The sequence below is a fragment of the Canis aureus genome, chromosome 26 (genome assembly GCF_053574225.1).
Source record: "Canis aureus isolate CA01 chromosome 26, VMU_Caureus_v.1.0, whole genome shotgun sequence".
Taxonomy (NCBI): domain Eukaryota; kingdom Metazoa; phylum Chordata; class Mammalia; order Carnivora; family Canidae; genus Canis; species Canis aureus.
Window position 1 is genome coordinate 27,582,693 of NC_135636.1, and position 18,463 is coordinate 27,601,155.

The 18,463-nt window shown below is 46.8% G+C and overlaps 1 protein-coding gene across 12 annotated transcripts in view; it reads left to right on the forward strand.

Annotated features, from left to right (window-relative positions):
• DNMT3B (DNA methyltransferase 3 beta) overlaps positions 1 to 18,463 on the forward strand; it is a 44,605-nt gene that overhangs the window by 12,154 nt on the left and 13,988 nt on the right. For 5 of the 12 annotated variants that reach the window (XR_013365154.1, XM_077872720.1, XM_077872727.1 and 2 more), the window contains exons 1-11: positions 2,156 to 2,308; positions 5,568 to 5,730; positions 6,677 to 6,738; positions 9,116 to 9,223; positions 10,353 to 10,478; positions 11,150 to 11,359; positions 12,103 to 12,261; positions 14,696 to 14,803; positions 15,707 to 15,851; positions 17,500 to 17,679; positions 17,798 to 17,842. Coding sequence is in view for 11 of the 12 variants with exons in the window: in XM_077872720.1 (XP_077728846.1) it covers positions 5,574 to 5,730; positions 6,677 to 6,738; positions 9,116 to 9,223; positions 10,353 to 10,478; positions 11,150 to 11,359; positions 12,103 to 12,261; positions 14,696 to 14,803; positions 15,707 to 15,851; positions 17,500 to 17,679; positions 17,798 to 17,842 (1,300 nt within the window). In the remaining variant the exon portion in view is untranslated. Of the gene's footprint in view, positions 1 to 2,155; positions 2,309 to 5,567; positions 5,731 to 6,676; positions 6,739 to 9,115; positions 9,224 to 10,352; positions 10,479 to 11,149; positions 11,360 to 12,102; positions 12,262 to 14,695; positions 14,804 to 15,706; positions 15,852 to 17,499; positions 17,680 to 17,797; positions 17,843 to 18,463 lie in introns of those variants that run through there. The other 7 variants (XM_077872724.1, XM_077872728.1, XM_077872721.1 and 4 more) reach the window with 4 other exon arrangements.

Here is an 18,463-nt window from a genome sequence, read left to right on the forward strand (position 1 = left end):
TTACCAGTGTCTTCCTCTGCATATTTGCACACCCTTCCAAGAGTTACCCAAATAACTATAGGGGAAGCGGGCTCATTGCTTCCATTTGTTTATTGGGCAAAAAGCTTTACTCTAAACTTCAGTTTAAATTCCTGTGCCTTTGCAGATCTTTCTGTAAATTCCTGGTTTTTCTTTTATTATTTTTTAAGATTTTATTTTTTAGCAGTCTACACCCAAAGTGGGTCTCAGACTCACAACCCTGAGATCAAGAGTCACACGCTCCACTAATGGAGGCAGGTGGGCGCCCCAGCCTTTTCTTTTTCTATGAATTATCTATAAAGGGTACAATTTCAATACACTAGGAATGTCTAGGTGTTTATTAGTATTTTACTAATAGGAACAATGGTGCATGGAACAAGTTCCTATAGCCAGTATCTTGCACTTATCCCAGCTTGGATCAATTGTTTTGAAAATTCTGATAGATATCGCAGAACCCAGTTATTCACTGAACAAGGACAGAGTGGTGCAGGTAGCCATGGCCTAGGGCCACTGAGCAATCCCCCACACACTTTCTGAATCACTTCCCTTTGTGAGGCAGAACTGAGAAGTCTGGCAAGATGGCACATGAAAATGTGGATGCTCCAGGTTTTTAGGGTTTTGTTCTGTACTTTGGGATCCCTAGCACCAACCACCCAGGGAATGAGGTAGGGTTCTTAATTCACAAATGCTATGACTTGGGTTTGAGGAAGACATGGAGAGCTTTTTCTTTTTCTTTTTTTCTTTTTCTTTAAGATTTTATTTATTCATGAGAGACTCACAGAGAGAGGCAGAGACACAGGCAGAGGGAGAAGCAGGCTCCATGCGGAGAGCCGGATGTGGGTCTCATCCGGGGTCTCCAGGATCGCGCCCTGGCTGAAGGCGGTGCTCAACCGCTGAGCCACCCTGGCTGCCCATGGAGGGCTCTCATTCCAGCTTTCCTGTGAATCTGGCTGTCTCTGGAATTTAGCAAAGATTCCTAAAGATCGGGCAAAAGGCCCTGAACTCTGGGACCTGGTGCTCTGCCACCAGCCAGGTAGGCAGCCTCTTTCCAGCCCCCTAACCTTTGTACTTACTGTTTCCACTATCTGGATACCACCCCTTCTCTTTGCTCATCCGGGTGAACTGTCCCTTCCTAGCCTTCACTTTTATAACTGCACTTAGCATATTAGTTTGAAAATGCCTTTAAGATCTGGCTTGTGGATTAGGCCTAAATGTACATCACTTAGTTACTGTGCAGGCCTGGACAAGGGATCTGCCCATCGGCTTCCTCTGAGCTTCAGTTTACTCATATACAAAATGGGGGATCCTAAGAGTAAGCTCTCTCTCTCTTTTGAATGAGATACATAGTAATTACTCCATCTCAACTATTTTCAAATTTTGGACAATAGAACAGCTAAAAAAGACTTGAGCATAAATTCAACACCAATAAAAAATAAATTCATTATAAAAGAAAAGAAAGACTTGAGCAGTTGAAATGGGGAGGGTTCAGTAGTCTAGATTTCCCTTCCACAAGAAGGGCTTTATTAAGAAGGGGAGGTGGGAAGATCTTTCAATCTCCTTTTGTATTGTACCAAATCTCTAAGGCCTGGGGGATTCAGGGAAGGTCAGGGATGCCCATGTGCCTTCCACCCACTTCCATCATGTCCTTTATCCCCTTTCTGTATTGTGCATTTAATTAACAATTAATATTTACAAGGAGCTGTGAAATAGCTCTGCTGCTGGTGCCAGCCTGGAGGAAATGAATGACATCACTTCTCAGCTTTATAGCTGGGTTGGTGTGAGGGGGGCAAGTTCCTGTGCCTCCTCCCTGAGTCTAATTGGGGGTGCCACCCATCCTTCTGTCTGCCACATTGCATTTGGACACGTCTGACCTGGTTCAGTTGGGACACAGGCACCCTGCACTAATGAGGCAAAGCCTCACAGGGAGAAACTTGTGGCTGAGCCCATCCCACACTGCTGCCTGCCCCTAAATCACATGCTGGACCCCAGCCTCTGGGAAAGGGTCATAGTTCACCTCACATCACAAGGTTAGACCATCACCTCTTGTGAAGGTAAACACTCAGCTGGTGGATCATGTCCCTGAGCCATAAAGTTCCTATAGCCCCTGGGATGGGTTATGCATTGTTCTTAACTAGAATTCTCTGGCTGCCCGTCTCAGGCATGGCAGTTAAGGCACGTGCCCTGGATTGCCTAGGCATGAGTCTTGGCACTGCCACCTTGTTGGGTGACTTAATTAACTCATCTGAGCGGGTTGAAAACTGATTGATAAGAGGACCTGCCTCAGGATCGGGTGAGGATTAAGAGTGGTTTGTGCTGCCTTTAGCTTATGGGAGGGACTCAGGAACAGTTAAAACAGTGGAGTGGCAAAGCAACTGCTCTGGAAAAATCCGTCAATAAGGTGCCACCTCTTTCAGGGAAGATAACCCAGCTAAGTTTATCTTCCAGTGCTGGAATGATCACAGGCACTGGTGGGAAGCGAGGTGAGGGTGATTTGTTCCTACTGTTACACACCAATTTCAGGAGCTCATTTCCTCCTGTTGTCAACTGTGTGTAGTTAAGTTAGTGTGTTCTTGCTTTTCCTGGACTTGAACAACTTTAATTAGCTATACTGGTCCAGTGTATTATGTTCCTTAACCTATTTGTACTTCCGTTTGTCCATGTAAAATAGGGATCATATGTGCTACATACAAAGATTAAATGAGTTAATACAGGTAAGGCACAGAAGACTGTTGGATATATAGTAGTAAGCATTGAAAAATAATGTATCATTAGGTGAGAGGATTTGTGTACCTATGTGAGGAGGGCCAGTTTCTTTTTGGAGCAGAAGTGTTTTTGAGAGAAAGAAGCCTTCCTGATTTGAACTAGATGCTTTTTAGTGACGGGGAGGTATATGGTATGGATGGGGAGGGCTTCCAGGCTGAGGGGTTGGCAGCAGCAGCCATGTCTGGAGGCTGGCTTTATTTATTCACACTGTGTGTAAAGTGGGATCAAGGTAGATTGTGGTCTGGTCCAGGGGAGAGGAACTGCACTGGGTATCTTAAAGTGGGCTCAGGTTCTGTACGCTGGTCTGTGTTGTGGCAGTAAGTCAGCAAGGGAAGTTAATGTCAACACAAACTCAGGGTGATGAAGACTACAGAGAATGAGCTGTGTATGAAATCCCATAAATTGAATTAGGCAATTAGAAGGGGTTTTTTTAGCTGCCCAGGTAGCCCAGGATGCTTAGATTTCCTTGCCTGAACCTTCCTCCAGTGTCCATGCCTCTAGTTCCTAGAGTTAGGGGATTTTCCCGAGCGTTTCCATCTGGCTTTGAGAAGGTGCTCTGCTCACGTATCTGGCTGGTAGACGGGTGGCCAGGTTGGCACTGCTGAGGCCTTGGGAGAAGGCCTGGGGTAGTTAATCATTGTTCACTTGGGCCTGTCTAGGAGGAGGGCTCCTGACTGACAAAGTTACGGGCTATCTGAGCGAATCCTGGGCCCTACATGATGAGTGGGAAATGTGATCATTTCAGCCTCTGACCTGTTTACTACTAGCTCCTGGCTGGAAGCCCTGAACTTTCTCTCCCAAGCTTCTGTGGTGGATATGTAGTGTCTCTCACCCTGTGACCAGTCTCCCACCCTGTTAGGCCACCCAGGTTACTTAGTTCACTTATTTGGCCTAAGCCAGACACTGGGAATTAATAATTACTTTGAATCACACTCCAGCAGTTATCCTGGGATTTTTGTGGCTGCTTGTCCTCACAGAAACTGGCCATTGGTTAGCCAGCCTGTTCTTCCGGGTCAGGGCTGGGCAGTGAGAGGGGCTGAGAAACAGCAAATCGGTTAGGTCAGGTATTCCTCTTTTCCCTGGAGCTGGTGAGGTGTGTGACCACACAGACCAACAAGTGTGAACCTGCACACCTGGGCCATATGGGGATAGATGGCACACTATGCTATGGATCAGTATGCATTTAGAACCAGAACAGTGCTGCTTTAGATTGCATATTATAATCCCCCAGGGATCTTTTGCAAATGTTGGTCTTGACTGAGTAGGCCTATGGCCATGTGTGAGATTTTGTAGCTCTTACCAGGTCCCAGGTTATTTGCAAAGGTACTGGTCCCTGGACCTTATGGGGAATGTTGCAGAGGTTTAGCTGTCCCCCTCACAGGCCTGGGGGATGGACAGGTGGAAAGGATGGAGTTGGGACCCCAGGTGACCTCACATATCCACCTGGGGGCGCTACCTTAAGTTTAGACTGAGCCTCACATCGCCCCCTGGTGGACATGATGCCACATCACCACGGGAGTTGGCTTCTAGAAGGTACCCCGGGAGGCTACTAGTGTGGATCATCTGGTACAGAGTGGTGAATTCCCAGAATGGGGTGGAGGGGCTGGGAGTGCTCAGTGGTGATAGGCAACCCTTTGCTGTGAAAGTCTTCCCAAGACAGGGTCCAGAACCACCAGGGTGTGGCACCACGTAGTTCTGGAGCAGTTTGGGGCACTCTAAGGAATGGGAGTCTGGTGGGCCTCTCCTTGTACCTAGGCTCTATTTTTGCCGTGGCCTCTTACATGTCATTTTTTGACCCTGGAGACTCAAGGCTGTGTGTCAATTTTCCTTTTCTGTAGAATGAGCCCATGATCACATTAGGAGGAATAAGGAAGAGAAATGTGCAGGTTCTTGCAGCCAACATATGTTGCAGGCCAGGTCGAAATCCCACAGCCCAAGAGCCCATCAGTGAACACCCAACCTGAGCTGTTCTTAGCTGACTAGCCTGGTGATAATGCAGTTAGCAGTAGTGGAAGCAGTGGGGACACTAAGGCCCAGAGGTGGGCGAGGCTGGAGCAGATGGGGAGCATGCCCTTGGTAGCTTGCCCTGGTCCCTTTCCTGTGCTCCTACATCCTTTCCCTCCTTGGGAACTTGGGACTCTGAGCCCCAGCTGGTGAGAGAGGAGGGGTGTGAGTGACAGGCCAACAGACCAATGGGCCCCTGAGGTTGGGGTGGGGCGGGGCTTGCGCTGCCATGGAGAGGAGAGAAGCTGTTCTGTGGGGGAGGAGGGGGCGGTGGGAAGAGGACCTGGAGATTGAGGGAAGGGAGAGAGCAAACAAAGGGGTCAGGAGGGAAAATAATGCACTGGCTTCCTGAGGCCCTGCGGAGGCTGGGCAGGGAGAGGGGGCCAGGGGCAGAGGGGACCAAGGCTGTCGGGAGGCAGGCAGGGGCAGGCAGGGGCAGGCGGTCCTAAATGGCATTGTTTGAAGTGGCCGGCTAATTGCACCGAACAGCCTAAGCCTCAGACCACAGCCCAACCCCCTCCTCTGTCCTGGGTGCTGGTATCTGAGTCTTCAGGCGCCTGGCCACATGGAACCAAGCCCTGAGCCTCCGAGTTTGGTGAGGGGGGGGGTGGGCTCTGTGGGGCAGCCTGGAGGGCGTTCCTGGGGCAGGAGGATCCCCCGGAAAATCTGTCAAGGGACCTTTTTGGGCCTGAGGGCATAGAGCTATTGGCGGAGGATTGGGCTGTGCCGCCCCCTTATGCCCCTGCTTCCCGGCTACCCTACCCATTCTGGCCCTCCTGCAGGAAACAATGAAGGGAGACACCAGACAGCTCAACAGAGAGGAGGACGCCAGCGGGAGGGAAGACTCCATCATCACTAACGGGGTCTGCAGCGACCAGTCATCTGACTCCAAGGATGCACCCTCACCCCCCATCCTGGAGGCCATCAGCACCCCGGAGATCAGAGGTGGCCGGGCCAGTGGGGAGGAGGGGTGGGGCAGACTCTGCAGACAGCAGCTGGGACTTGAGCCTCCCAGCAGGCTCAAGGCAGGTTGTGGGGAGAGGGGTCTGGTCTCTGACAGGCTCCGCCACACCTCCCAGGGAAGGGAAATGGATGTAGGCAGAGCCCAGCCCCCTTCTCATCCCTGTCCATGGGCCCTGGCCCCCCGACTGCCCACAGCACCTCCCACAGCACCTCCGCTGGGACTTTTAAGGTAGCCCCAAGGTGATGACCCTAGTCAGACTCCACCATGATGGGGTTGGTTGCAGCATAGGCTGGGGTCTTTGGCCCTTCTGAGGTGGGACCCCATTTCCCTTGCAGCTGGGTTTGTGATTAAGTGGGAAGAAGATACTCCACTGGGGAGGGTGGGGGTCATGTTTCCATTCCCATCCTTCCCTTTCCCTCCTCTCCCCTGGACAGTTCAGGATCACATCACCTGGGGAACTGCCCACTGAGATTTTTCTTAACCCAGCTATTTTGGAAACCCCTGTATTGTCTCCTCCTGTTGTTGAAATCCCCTGGAGCTGTGCTGTCCAATAGAACTTTCAGCAAGGGCGAAAATGTTGTGTTTTCTGCATTGTTTGCTATCATAGCACATGTGAGAACTTGAAATGTGGCTGATATGGCTGTCACTGGATTGTTCATTAATTGTAGTTTGGTAGCTACAATTCTGGAAAGAATTGTCTGATGATGTGCCTTTTAGCTCTGTGCCCTGTGCCTTACGAATAGATTGACAGGACCATAGATCCTGAGGGGCTAGGAGTTAACCCCTGAGGATGCCAGTGGGTTTAGAGAGATCCCAGCCCACAGCCTCGAGGAGACTCTAGGGGACAGCAGGTCAGCAAGGGAAGGCACACTGCTATCCAGCCTGGAGACTGCCCCATCTTCAAAACTTTGGTTCTTTTTTCTCCAGGCCGCAGATCAAGCTCACGATTGTCCAAGAGGGAGGTTTCCAGTCTGCTAAGTTATACTCAGGTATGTGCTCTACTGCCCCCTTTTCAGGGTTCCAGGGAAATTCCCTTGAACTTTATTATTATTATTATTTTTTCCCTTGAACTTTAAATGGGGAACTTGAGGCTCATCTAAACTAGTACCCAATAAATATTTTTTGAAAGATGAATTTGAATGGTAAGCACACAGGGCTCTGAAAAATTCATGTATGATGGCATTTTCTGTTATGTGCCAAGTCATTCAAATCATAAATATTCATTTTATTAAATTATGAAGTTTTTTACTCAATGCTTCCCAGCATATATATTTTAAGATTTTACAGAGATAGAGAGAGGCAGAGACACAGGCAGAGGTCGAAGCAGGCTCCATGCAGGGAGCCCGATGTGGGACTCAATCCCGGGTCTCCAGGATCTCGCTCTGGGCCAAAGGCAGGCGCTCAACTGCTGGGCCATCCAGGGATTCCCCCAGCATATTTTTTGAAATTCTCTTTTTCTCAGTGGGTGATCAGTTATACTAATGAATTTCTAATGTAGTAAACTGTCTTTTTTATTCCTAGAATGAGCCCAACTTGGTTGTGGTATGTTTCAAATTTAATTTACTTTTAGCATCTATTGATGAATAAAATGGGTATATGATTTTATTTCTTATAATATATTACTAATATATTTGTGTTTGGTTTTGGTACCATGGTTAGGTGGCCTCTTTTCAATATGGAAAATACTTGCCTGGTTCGTTTTAGGGATTTTAAACCATCTTTGCAATATCTTTTCCTGCATGTGTTAAGGTTTCTACTTGGTCAGTTTTTTTTTTTCCAGTTTAAAGGTTTCCATGATTTTGTTTTTTTTATTCCTTACATCATTTATGCCCACTGGGTCCTTTTTTTTAATTTTAAGATTTTATTTATTCATGAGAGACGGGGAAAGAGAGAGAAAGACACAGACACAGGGAGAGGGAGAAGCAGGCTCGTAGGGAACCCGATGTGGGACTCGACCTTGGATCCCTGGATCACGCCCAGAACTGAAGGCAGATGCTTAACCACTGAGCCACCCAGGCATCCCCCACTGTATCCTTATTAATCAGAGTAGAGCTTTTTCAATTTTTTTTCAAAAAAAATTTTTTAAAGATTTTATTTACTTATTCATAGAGACCCACACACTCTCTCTGAGAGTGAGAGAGAGGCGAGACACAGGCAGAGGGAGAAGCAGGCTCCACGCAGGGAGCCCGACATGGGACTGGATCCTGGGTCTCCAGGATCACATCCCAGGCTGCAGGTGACACCGAACCACTGTGCCACGGGGGCTGCCCATGGTTACTTTTTTCAAAGAACCAGTGATAGGCACCAGTTACAGACAAATGAAAACCTCCATCCACATAGCTTCTGTTCTGCTGGAGAGCAAGCAGTGGGCACCCAGATGGTGAGAGAAAAAGCTGTGGCTATTTGAGACCATGTGTTGAGGACAGCTATTTGAGTTCTGGTGGACCATTACCAGTAATGCGAATGGAAACTCCTTTCTGAACATTTCCCTCTGAGCTTGGCTTTGTTCAAGGCATGCATTAGTCTATTCTCATTATCACCCTGTTGTGCTACAAGGAAAGTACTGTTATGGTTTTAAATAGAAGCGTGGACTCGCTCAAGGCCACAAGATTGGCAAGGGAAAAATCCAATCCCCAGCTGGGCCACAGGCTGCTCACCACTGCTCTAGTTTTTATCCCCAGTTTTTTGGATTTTGCTGTGTGGCCTAGGATATGCACTAGGGTTTCTTCATGACTTGACACAGAATTGATGCAATTTCTTCCTGGTCATCATATCAAGAAGCATCTCCCTTGAGCCTTACTTAGATTTCTTCCAGACACTTGATTGGGCAAATTGACCAGCTCTCCCTGCTGTGCATATCCAAACCCATCTGATGTGGTATAGATACAGGAGTCTTTTTTTTTTTTTTTTTTGAAATTTATTTACTCATGAGAGACACAGAGAGACAGAGACATAGGCAGAGGGAGAAGCAGGCTCCATGAGGGGAGCCCAATGTGGGACTCAATCCCAGGACCCGAAGATCACACCCTGAGCCTAAGGCTGATTGCTCAACCACTGAGCCACCCAGGCGTCCCTGGATACAGGTGTCTGGACAATGCATATTGCACCCAGACCATATTGTAGAATTTTTGATTCCACTTGGGTTTTATTTTTTAATCATATCTTGAATCTGTGGTCCTCATGGTAAGCTGCTGTTAAGTTGTTTTGGAACAAAATGTGGTGGTTGAAAAAATATTTTCAGGTCACTTGGGCCAATGTGAATGATTTTTTCAATATGATTGACTCTACATTCTTTTTTTTTTAACTCTTCATTCTTGATCTTTTAATGACATTCTTTTAACATTCATATTTGCTTCATTTGTAAAGGATCTGACGGGTGACGGAGATGGTGAAGGGGAAGATGGGGATGGCTCTGACACCCCAGTGATGCCCAAACTCTTCCGTGAAACCAGGACTCGGTCTGAAAGCCCAGCAGTAAGTCCCCCATCCCTGGGCTAGGGCATTTCCAAGCATTCATAGGCTTGCATGGAAAAAAGCTCTTGGAGCATCCTTTCTCCTTGGAACTTTGGAGAGTGACGTTACCAAAACATTTTGAAAGTGGAAAATGACATCAAAGTTAATGAACTACCATTATGAAGGCTTTCTTTCACAAGGCAGGGTTTCAGCTCTTTTTGGGCACCCCTGTCTTTAAGTTCCCAAGAGTGATCATTTTAGGTGAATGATTCCATTGTCAATCACCTTTGGGAGTTGGTTTTTCTGTAAGTAGATTCTGTGACTTAACAGAGCAAGGAAATGAGAAGGCAGTCTTTGCTAGTGGTCACCCCGTCTATGAGCAGCCAGACACTTGACCATTGCTGGTCTAGTTTTATAATCTCACCTAGCATTATATGATGCACCTTTTTACAGATGAGTGAAGATTCCAGGATTAAACAGGAAGTCTTTTAAAATCTATTTTTCCCTAAGATTGAATTATTTTAGGTGCTAGTAAGCTAATAGGGGGAGGGGCAGAGGGAGAGAGAATCCTGAAGCAAATTCCCAGTTGAGCACGGAGCCTTACCTACCTGGGGATTGATCCCAGGACCCTGAGGTCATGACCTGAGCGGAGAAACCAAGTCAGCCGCTCAACCGATTGAGCCACCCAGATGCCCCATAAACAGTAATTCTTGTGTGCAGGAGTTGAATACAGATGCACAACCCCCAAGTTCATGTCATTTTGAGAAAGGAGCATAAGGGCTTCTCCTCTATCTTGATAATCCAGTGCCTTCCAGAAGAAGGCAACCCAATGCTTTTGGGGGAAAAATGTTTGGTTTGGGCTAACTTGGATTTTAGTTTTCCCTTCAATCTGCAGGTGCCAGCTGACAGATAGCATGGGATCTGCTGCCGAGTGTTGGCAGCTCTGCTGACACCCTACCTCTTTCTCCCATTACCTGGGGAGATTCTGGGGGGGGGCCATTGCTGATCCAGAGCTCTTCCCTAGCTTAACCACCTCATTCACTTCTGTTGATGGGAGGTGATTTCTCAAGTCTACTTCTCTTGGCCCTTGGTCTGAAACCCTATGCCTCTTGTCACCAAAGGCCATGTGCTTATCCTCTCTTGCTTCCAGGTCCGAACCCGAAATAACACCAGTGCCTCCAGCCGGGAGAGGCACAGGCCCTCCCTACGTGCCACCCGAGGCCGGCAGGGCCGCAATCACGTGGATGAGTCCCCCGTGGAGTTATCAGCTACCAGGGTTGGTTCCCCAGATAAACCCCAGTCTCTTAAGTGGAAGATCTACCTCTCTCTCACTGTGCCACCAAGAGTAGCTGGTGTATAACCTCCATCCGATCTTCACTCTTATCACCTTTTTAGGATCTTGCCTTTCCTTTCTCTCCTGGGTGCCTGGTAAGCCTCTCTTAAGTCTGATGACCTCTCTCCTGGCCTGATCCTGGATGGAATTCGGGTGGGAATCTGCAAATTCCTTGCTGACTGGGTTCCTGCTCCTCGGGAATGAGCTGGAAACTACCAACTACTCAACTGTTTTGTCTCCCTGGTATCTTCTTTGAACTGTCTTGAGGCAACCCCAGTGGTTACTGCAATTCTCCACTCCTGTGGCAAGGCTGGGCACACAGTAAGCATATAGGGAAACCAGCGGCCTTCTCTGAGCTTGGAGCAGCTTGGCATCCCTCATCGTTATTCTGCCTTTGTCCTCAATTCTGCCGCTGTTCTGATGAAAGTTGCTTTTTCCCACCACTTGAGGGATACTCTTCGTTCCTGGAAAACCATCTTTGCTGGTCTCCGTTCTATTCAACTTAACATCGCTACTGTTTCTGCTTGCCTGGGAAGCAACTAGGGGGGTTCCACTAGTCTCTGGTCACCTAGCTGGTTTGCTGTGGCTTACGTTCTGTGTCCTTCTGTTCACAGTCCCTGAGGCGGCGTACAGTATCCTTGGCAGGCACACCGTGGCCATCCCCAGGCAGCCCCTACCTCACCATTGACCTCACAGATGACGATGTGGTGCCCCAGAGCAGCAGCACCCCCTATACCCGCCTAGCCCAGGACAGCCAGCAGGAGGGCTTGGAGTCCCCGCAGGTGGATGCAGAGGGTAGAGATGCTGACAGCGCGGAGTATCAGGTACTACTAGGAACAGCTAAATAATAAGGAAGAAGTGGGTATTCCTCCTTTTGGGGAAGGGTCACTATTATAAAAGATTCTGTTCATCATATGTTACATACAGTTGTAGACTAGCTATTTTTATTAGGAACTAGAGTTGCTTCACTTATGTCTATAATCCACTGTATTACATAATCCATATTGTGTATTGTTCATGATTAGCCAATTGGGTGTGCTTGCTTTACTCCAGCTTTCTTGCATATGTATGTATAATGTATGTATGTATGTTAAGTATGTATCACCTAGAAATCTTTTCCTACTTACTGTAGTTCTATGTTAACAACTTGTTTTTTCATGGGCATCTCCTATATTATGGCAAGCTTTTTGTGTTCAAATGTCCAAAATTTCTTTTTTGCTTTTAAATCTTTTTGGAATGACCTGTTTGGCTTTGTGGTGGGAGTACCCAGGTGATTGTCGTTATGTTATTTGATCTTATTTCCTGTGAGTTTTTTGTTTATATTGTTCACTCTCAGATACTAAGTTAAATGTTACAGGTGAAATGTTACAAATCCCATAAAATCCCATATTTCTATCAAAAAACCAAGCTGATCCCTTATATTCAAGGTGTCCTTACTCATGGTTTTTATTATGTTAAAGTAATGCCCCAAGTTTAACCCTGAGGCATTGGGGTATGGAGGATTTTTTTCTTGCTTGGTTCAGGCCATCCATCTCATTGGGATTCCTTCATGTGGTTTTTCTTCCAGGATGGGAAGGAGTTTGGAATAGGGGACCTCGTATGGGGAAAGATCAAGGGCTTCTCCTGGTGGCCTGCCATGGTCGTGTCATGGAAGGCTACCTCCAAGCGCCAGGCCATGTCTGGCATGCGGTGGGTCCAGTGGTTTGGTGATGGCAAGTTCTCTGAGGTGAGTCCAGGGCAAGTCAGGCTCTCATGGCGCACAGACCCACAGTGTTTTGTACCCTTCCTTTTACACTTGACTCTTTAAGGTGAACAGCCTGTGACTGCTTTCTCTAGATGTTTGAGGCTGTTTGAATCCTATCTACAGAGGACAAAAATTTGTTGCTCTCATGGGGCACAGACCCACAGTGTTTTGTACCCTTCCTTTTACACTTGACTCTTTAAGATGAACAGCCTGTGACTGCTTTCTCTAGATGTTTGAGGCTATTTGAATCCTATCTACAGAGGACAAAAATTTGTTAACTGGCTTAAACTGATACATAGTCTCAGGCCCAGATATCAATCTATCCTTATAGGAGACAAATGGCTGGAAAGTTCTCTGAAGCCACTTGTCGCCACTTGTGCTCTGTTGGTTTTTCCTTCTCTGGCGCAGTCCCCAGAAGGAATTCCTGAGCAGTCAGGAACAGTCATGAGGACTCAAAAACAAAAAACAAAAAACAACAAAAACAGTCAAACAGACTCAAAGATCCTCCTTGGAGACAGATAGGATTGTATCTGCCTCTGAGAGATGTGGGGAGGGGGTCATGCCTGGCAGACCTATGGCCACTTGGTGATAGTTACGAAAAAAAAAAAAGTTCAATGGAGTACTGATTTCAAAGTCTGTTGATTATTTGTATTAACCTTTCTATTTATTAAGATATATTTATGGGGGGACAGGTCAGAGGAAGAGAGAGCCTACGCAGATTCTGTGCAGAAAGCCTGACACAGGGCTCAATCTCATGACCCTGAGATAACCTGAGTCAAAACAGTGTCAGATGAGTAACTAACTAGGCTACCCAGGTTTTACAACCTTTTCTTTTGATATTAACCATTTTGATTTCTTTCTTGAGTGTACGGAGTAGGAGTTCTGTTTGTTGGGCATGAATCTGGCGGTTTGATTCTGACACCCTATCCATGGAACATTCTGAGATATCAGCTTTTGTGCTAAGAACATATGCAGGCAATACTTTGCCTGTGATGGTTTCTTTTTGAAATGCTAGTCCAACCTTCCACAGGCCCTGAGGTTTGACGAAGAACAGCAGCAAGATGGTTTGGGATATAGGCCTACCCAGTACATCTGTGGGATTTGGCCTTCAATCAAGGTTCATTCTTTTCCATGATTTGAGCTTCCTCAGTGTCATTTGCTGTATATACGCTGAAATTCCCAAAGGGTGAGTGAGATAAATGGAACCTGGAGTCAGCATGGTAGGTGAATCAGATGGATATACTCTTCTTTTTGGCCAGCAGAGGGAGTAGGATGACAAATGTCCTGGGCCTTTGCTTTCTCTGCAGCATCTAACTGCAGGGATGTAGGCCCTGAGTTCTGTGAAATGAAGGAACATGAATTGTTTTTAATTGCTTTGGCCCAGTGAGACCTAAAATGAACTGGGTCTGATGAAGTGTGTGGCTGTTACCGTAAGAGGATGGGATTGCATTGCAGGTCCTGGTGCTTGGCTACAACACTGCATTAGAGCAGTTTAGTGCTGGGAATGGAACTCACATTTCAGTGTACAACCATGCTGATCCCCAGTTTCTTATAAACGGTGGCAACAGCCCCTTGAGGTGCAAAACAGGTTGGCATTAGAATAAGCATGCAGTGTTGAGAAGACATCATATGTCTTTTCAGAGTTAAATCAGCACCCTCCAACACTAGTTTCATCTACTGGCAGGCTGATTTGTTAATATATGGCCAAGGGACATGGGGCCTGAGACTTGTGGAGATGGGTACTGAGCGCCAATGGAAGGCACATACCAACAAATCCTAATAACTAAAAGTTGATTACTCTGGGCCAAGCATTATTCTCTAAACATATTCATTAAATATGTTCTGTTAATGGCACCTGGGTGGCTCAGTGATGGAGTGTTGAGTGTCTGTCTTTGGCTCAGATCATGATCCTGGAATCCTGGGAGCAAGTTCTGCATCAGGCTCCTCCAGGAAGCCTGCTTCTTCCTCTATGTCTCTGCCTTTCTCTGTGTATCTCTTGTGAATAAATAAATAAAAGCTTAAAAAAGATAATTCTGTTCATAGAAGGTTAAATCACAGTCCTACTCATGAGGGAGGAAAGAACCTGTGCAAAAGCATCCATGTCAGGGCGTCTACTCTGAATTTTAAAATGGGCCCACACCAGGGACCATGTGGGTCATTTGTACTTTTAGAAAATAACACAAATACAGGGTGTAGTTGATTGCATCTTTTTGGAGTATTCTATTTTCTCACATTTGAACTATCATATTCACCATACGTCTGGTATAAGGTTTGTCAGGTGGGGCATTTCTGTTTTCTACTTACTCTTCCTATCTTTTTAGTCTGTGAACTTGAACTCCAGGAATAAACCTGGGAGAGGCACTAGGTGTTCAGACACCAGCTGTAAATGGATGCTGATGATGGCTGTCTCTTTTAGGTGTCTGCAGATAAGCTGGTCGCCCTGGGGCTGTTCAGCCAGCACTTTAACCTGGCAACCTTCAATAAGCTGGTGTCTTACAGGAAAGCCATGTACCATGCATTGGAGGTAACACTGTAGTAGGTGGGGAGGGCTTTGCCACAAGAACAGAATTAGAGCAGAAGCCAGCTCAGGCTACAGTGTGGGCAATGATAGCACAGGGAATCCTCCAGGGAGGAAGTATATGCAAACATGACAAGAACCCATGGACTAGGAAATGAAAGGAAGGTGTTTGAGACTTTCCTGGAGGAATTTCCATGGCTACTGTAAGGGAAGAGGAGTATTGGAAGGCAGGAGTCAATATATTCAGATTTGTAAGTGAGCTTCTTCAGAGCCTCATAGTCTTTTCCTTTTCGAGTGATGTGATTTGAGGTCAAGAGTGGAGAGGGCAGAGGCCAACTGGCTCCTCATTGTCTGGGGTTCCATCAGGCTCCATCACTCCCTCTACGTTGATTTGGAGATGAAATGGTCTGTGGCCTTGTTGCAGTATTTATGAGCCTTCCTTGGTGTTCAGTTAGACACATGAAACTTCCTGGTCCTCTGTAATCACGCCCCCCCGCCCCGCCGGGCCTGCCCCACTATCATTGGGTAAATAAAACCAGAAATCTGAAGCTTCTCATAGGCAGTGATGGTGGCTTTGGTGCTGGCTGATGGTTTCTCCAAATCTAAAAGTTAGAGCTAATAGAGCTAATGCTGATCCTCTGCTCTTTGAGAGGGGGCTGAGCCCTCAAGTCCCTACAGGAAAGAGATTTGGTATCTCCATGGGGAGACGTAATTCCCCCTCCTTGGCCGCCTGCCTATGTCTCTAGACTCAGGCCCCTCCTCCTGTCACATACCAGAGCTCAGGACAGCTGCTGGGCTCTGAAAGGGACCAGTGTAAGGAAGAATGCAGGCCCCAGCTGCGGGAAGCCCTAGGTGTGGTCTGGCAAGCACCCGTCCCTCCTATTCATTATAGCCTGTCTATCTCCACAGAAAGCCAGGGTACGGGCTGGCAAAACCTTCCCCAGCAACCCTGGAGACTCGTTGGAGGACCAGCTGAAGCCCATGTTAGAGTGGGCCCACGGGGGTTTTAAGCCCACTGGGATCGAGGGCCTCAAGCCCAACAACAAGCAACCAGGTGGGACTGGGACCCCGGGCAGCAACCACAGTCCACTGCTGGTGGGGGGACCTCTTGGTAGATGCAGCTACCCCCTGCTGATGCCCACCCTACCCCAGCATTCCAGCAATCTGTCAGCTCTGGAGCTCTTCCACAGTGAACCCTCAAGGATGCTGGAAAAGCAAACAGCCCAGCCTTTTCCAGGTCCCCTGGTCACTTTTCCTGCTAAAGGTCAAGTACATGTCATTGGGACTCAATCTGTTGTGAAAACTTAAGTAAACACAAGGCCAAGATGGAATCTTGACTAGTACCCCCCCCCCCGCCTTTTTTTAAAGGAAAAGATAATTAAGCTATGCTCATTGGAGAAAACCTGGAAAGTATTAAACCCTCTCCAAACCCCAGAAACCATTTCCATTGGGAAGGAGGTATCATCCATTCTAATGGGTTTTACCAGGACTATATTTTCTCTATTATAAAGAGAAGTGTAGTTTCTTCACATTGTCCCTGTGGAAATCCCAGGTGCCTGAATTCCAGGATTTGTCTTAACAATTCACACATTTAACATAGTATTTTTCTGTTTCTGTTTTGTTTCCCTTCTTCACCCACAAATAAGTGGTTAATAAGTCGAAGGTGCGTCGTACAGGCAGTGGGAACTTAGAATCAAGGAAATACGGTATTCCCTTCCCATATTTTGACTCTGCACTATTTTCTCTGCACTTTCTTTCGATTTCTTACATAGACAGTGGTCACTGGGAAAGAATCCAATCTGTTAAAAAGTGAACTTGAGCCCTCACCCACCCCTTCACTCCCAACCCTCACAATGACCCCTCAGGTTAACATTGCTGGTGTGCACATCCTTCCAGTATTTTCTCTACACTAGTTGGATTCTTGCTTTCCCTTTTTCAATTCTAATACCGTATGCGCTGTCAAATGTAATATGTCACTAAAGGGTCCTTATGATTTCTAATGTTTTTAATTTTCTTTAACCATGTTCCTATGACATTTACAGAATGATTAAAAGTAGTGGGAAGTTATAGAAATAGATAAACAGTGGTCACGTTTTAACTTTTTTTCTGGTAACAACATTAAAAAGTACTGAAAAATAGGTGAAATTAGTATAAGTTATATATTTAACTTCATCCAATATTTCCATCCTTTTAGCATTTCTAACAGCCTGTATGCAAATTATGAGATTTTTACATTTTCTTTTTAGAGGAGTTTTCAGAATCTGTCTTTCAACATGTCTTAGGATGTCTAAATTTTGATGCTAAATTTTCATTAGAAATATTGGATATCTATTTTTATAGATGTCCCAAGTTCCAAATGAGCCAGTGGATTGGCTCCATTTGCAGTTTTTGAGTTTACATCTAGGTTAAATGTAAAATGCAGTCATCTGGTTACACAAGTCACATTTCAAGTGCTCAGTCACAACACATGGCTCTCAGCTTGCGTGCTGGGCATCATAGACCAAGCTTATTCTAATTTTCCTTGTGACGGGTCTATGAGGATGTATTCTTTTGCACCCATCACTGTTTAAAACCCCTAGCGTGGGATTGTGAAATCAGTCACCATCAGAGTTGTCCCAAAAGAGGCTGTAGGACAACCAGTGTGGATTTATGTTAGGGTACAGGTGCAGCTGGCCCCTGGTCATGGCCTTGTCCTCTCCTAGGCTCCTGTTTTCCCCGTACCCCTGCCCCCGCTGCCATCTCCTTACCTTCCACAGAGAACAAGACTCGAAGACGCACAGCTGACGACTCAACTGCCTCAGACTATTGCCCCCCACCCAAGCGCCTGAAGACAAACTGCTATAATAACGGCAAAGATCGAGGAGAGGAGGACCAGAGTCGAGGTGATCATTGGGGCAGTGAGGAGGCTGGAGGAATGATGCCACCAGCTATCGGGCAGGGTGTGTGGCATTCCTGATGAGTATGTCTAACCCCCTGTCACACCTTCTCTTTTCTCAACAGAACAAATGGCTTTGGATGTTAGCAACAACAAGAGTAACCTGGAAGGTAACATGGTCTCCCTTGTATTCAGTCTCTGCTGCTTATCTTTTTTCTTTTTTTAATATTTCTATTTTATTTATTCATGAAAGACACAGGGAAGGGGGGGTCTGAGACACAGGCAGAGGGAGAAGCAGGCTCCCCAACGCGGGTCCCGGGACTCCAGGATCACGCCCTGGGTCAAAGGCAGGCGCTAAACTGCTGAACCACCCAGGGATCCCTCTGCTACTTATCTTGAGGGTTGCTCAAACTTTGCCTTGGCCTGCTTGTCTGCCCCATGGGAGTTTAACCCACAGCTCTGTGCCATGGCCTTGGGCTAGGCTGTGGATATCTTAGTTGTTACATTTAATAGAATGGGTTGTCTGGTTTTCACTGAGGCTGATCCTGCCTCTGTGAATGAGCAAGTGGGGTTGGGGAGGCTTGGCCCCAGAATACCCCAAACCTGAAACCACGATCTCTTACAACTTGAGCCTTCCTCAGACAAGTGGAACAGGCTTTGGGGAGCAAGGTAGACACACTTCACCACTGTTACTCTGTTAAGTGAACCTTCGTATGTTTGTACTGGGTGGTAATTAGCCACCGGAATGGAGATTCTGCCTGGAACGTGTATCACGGAATTCAGAATGTGTA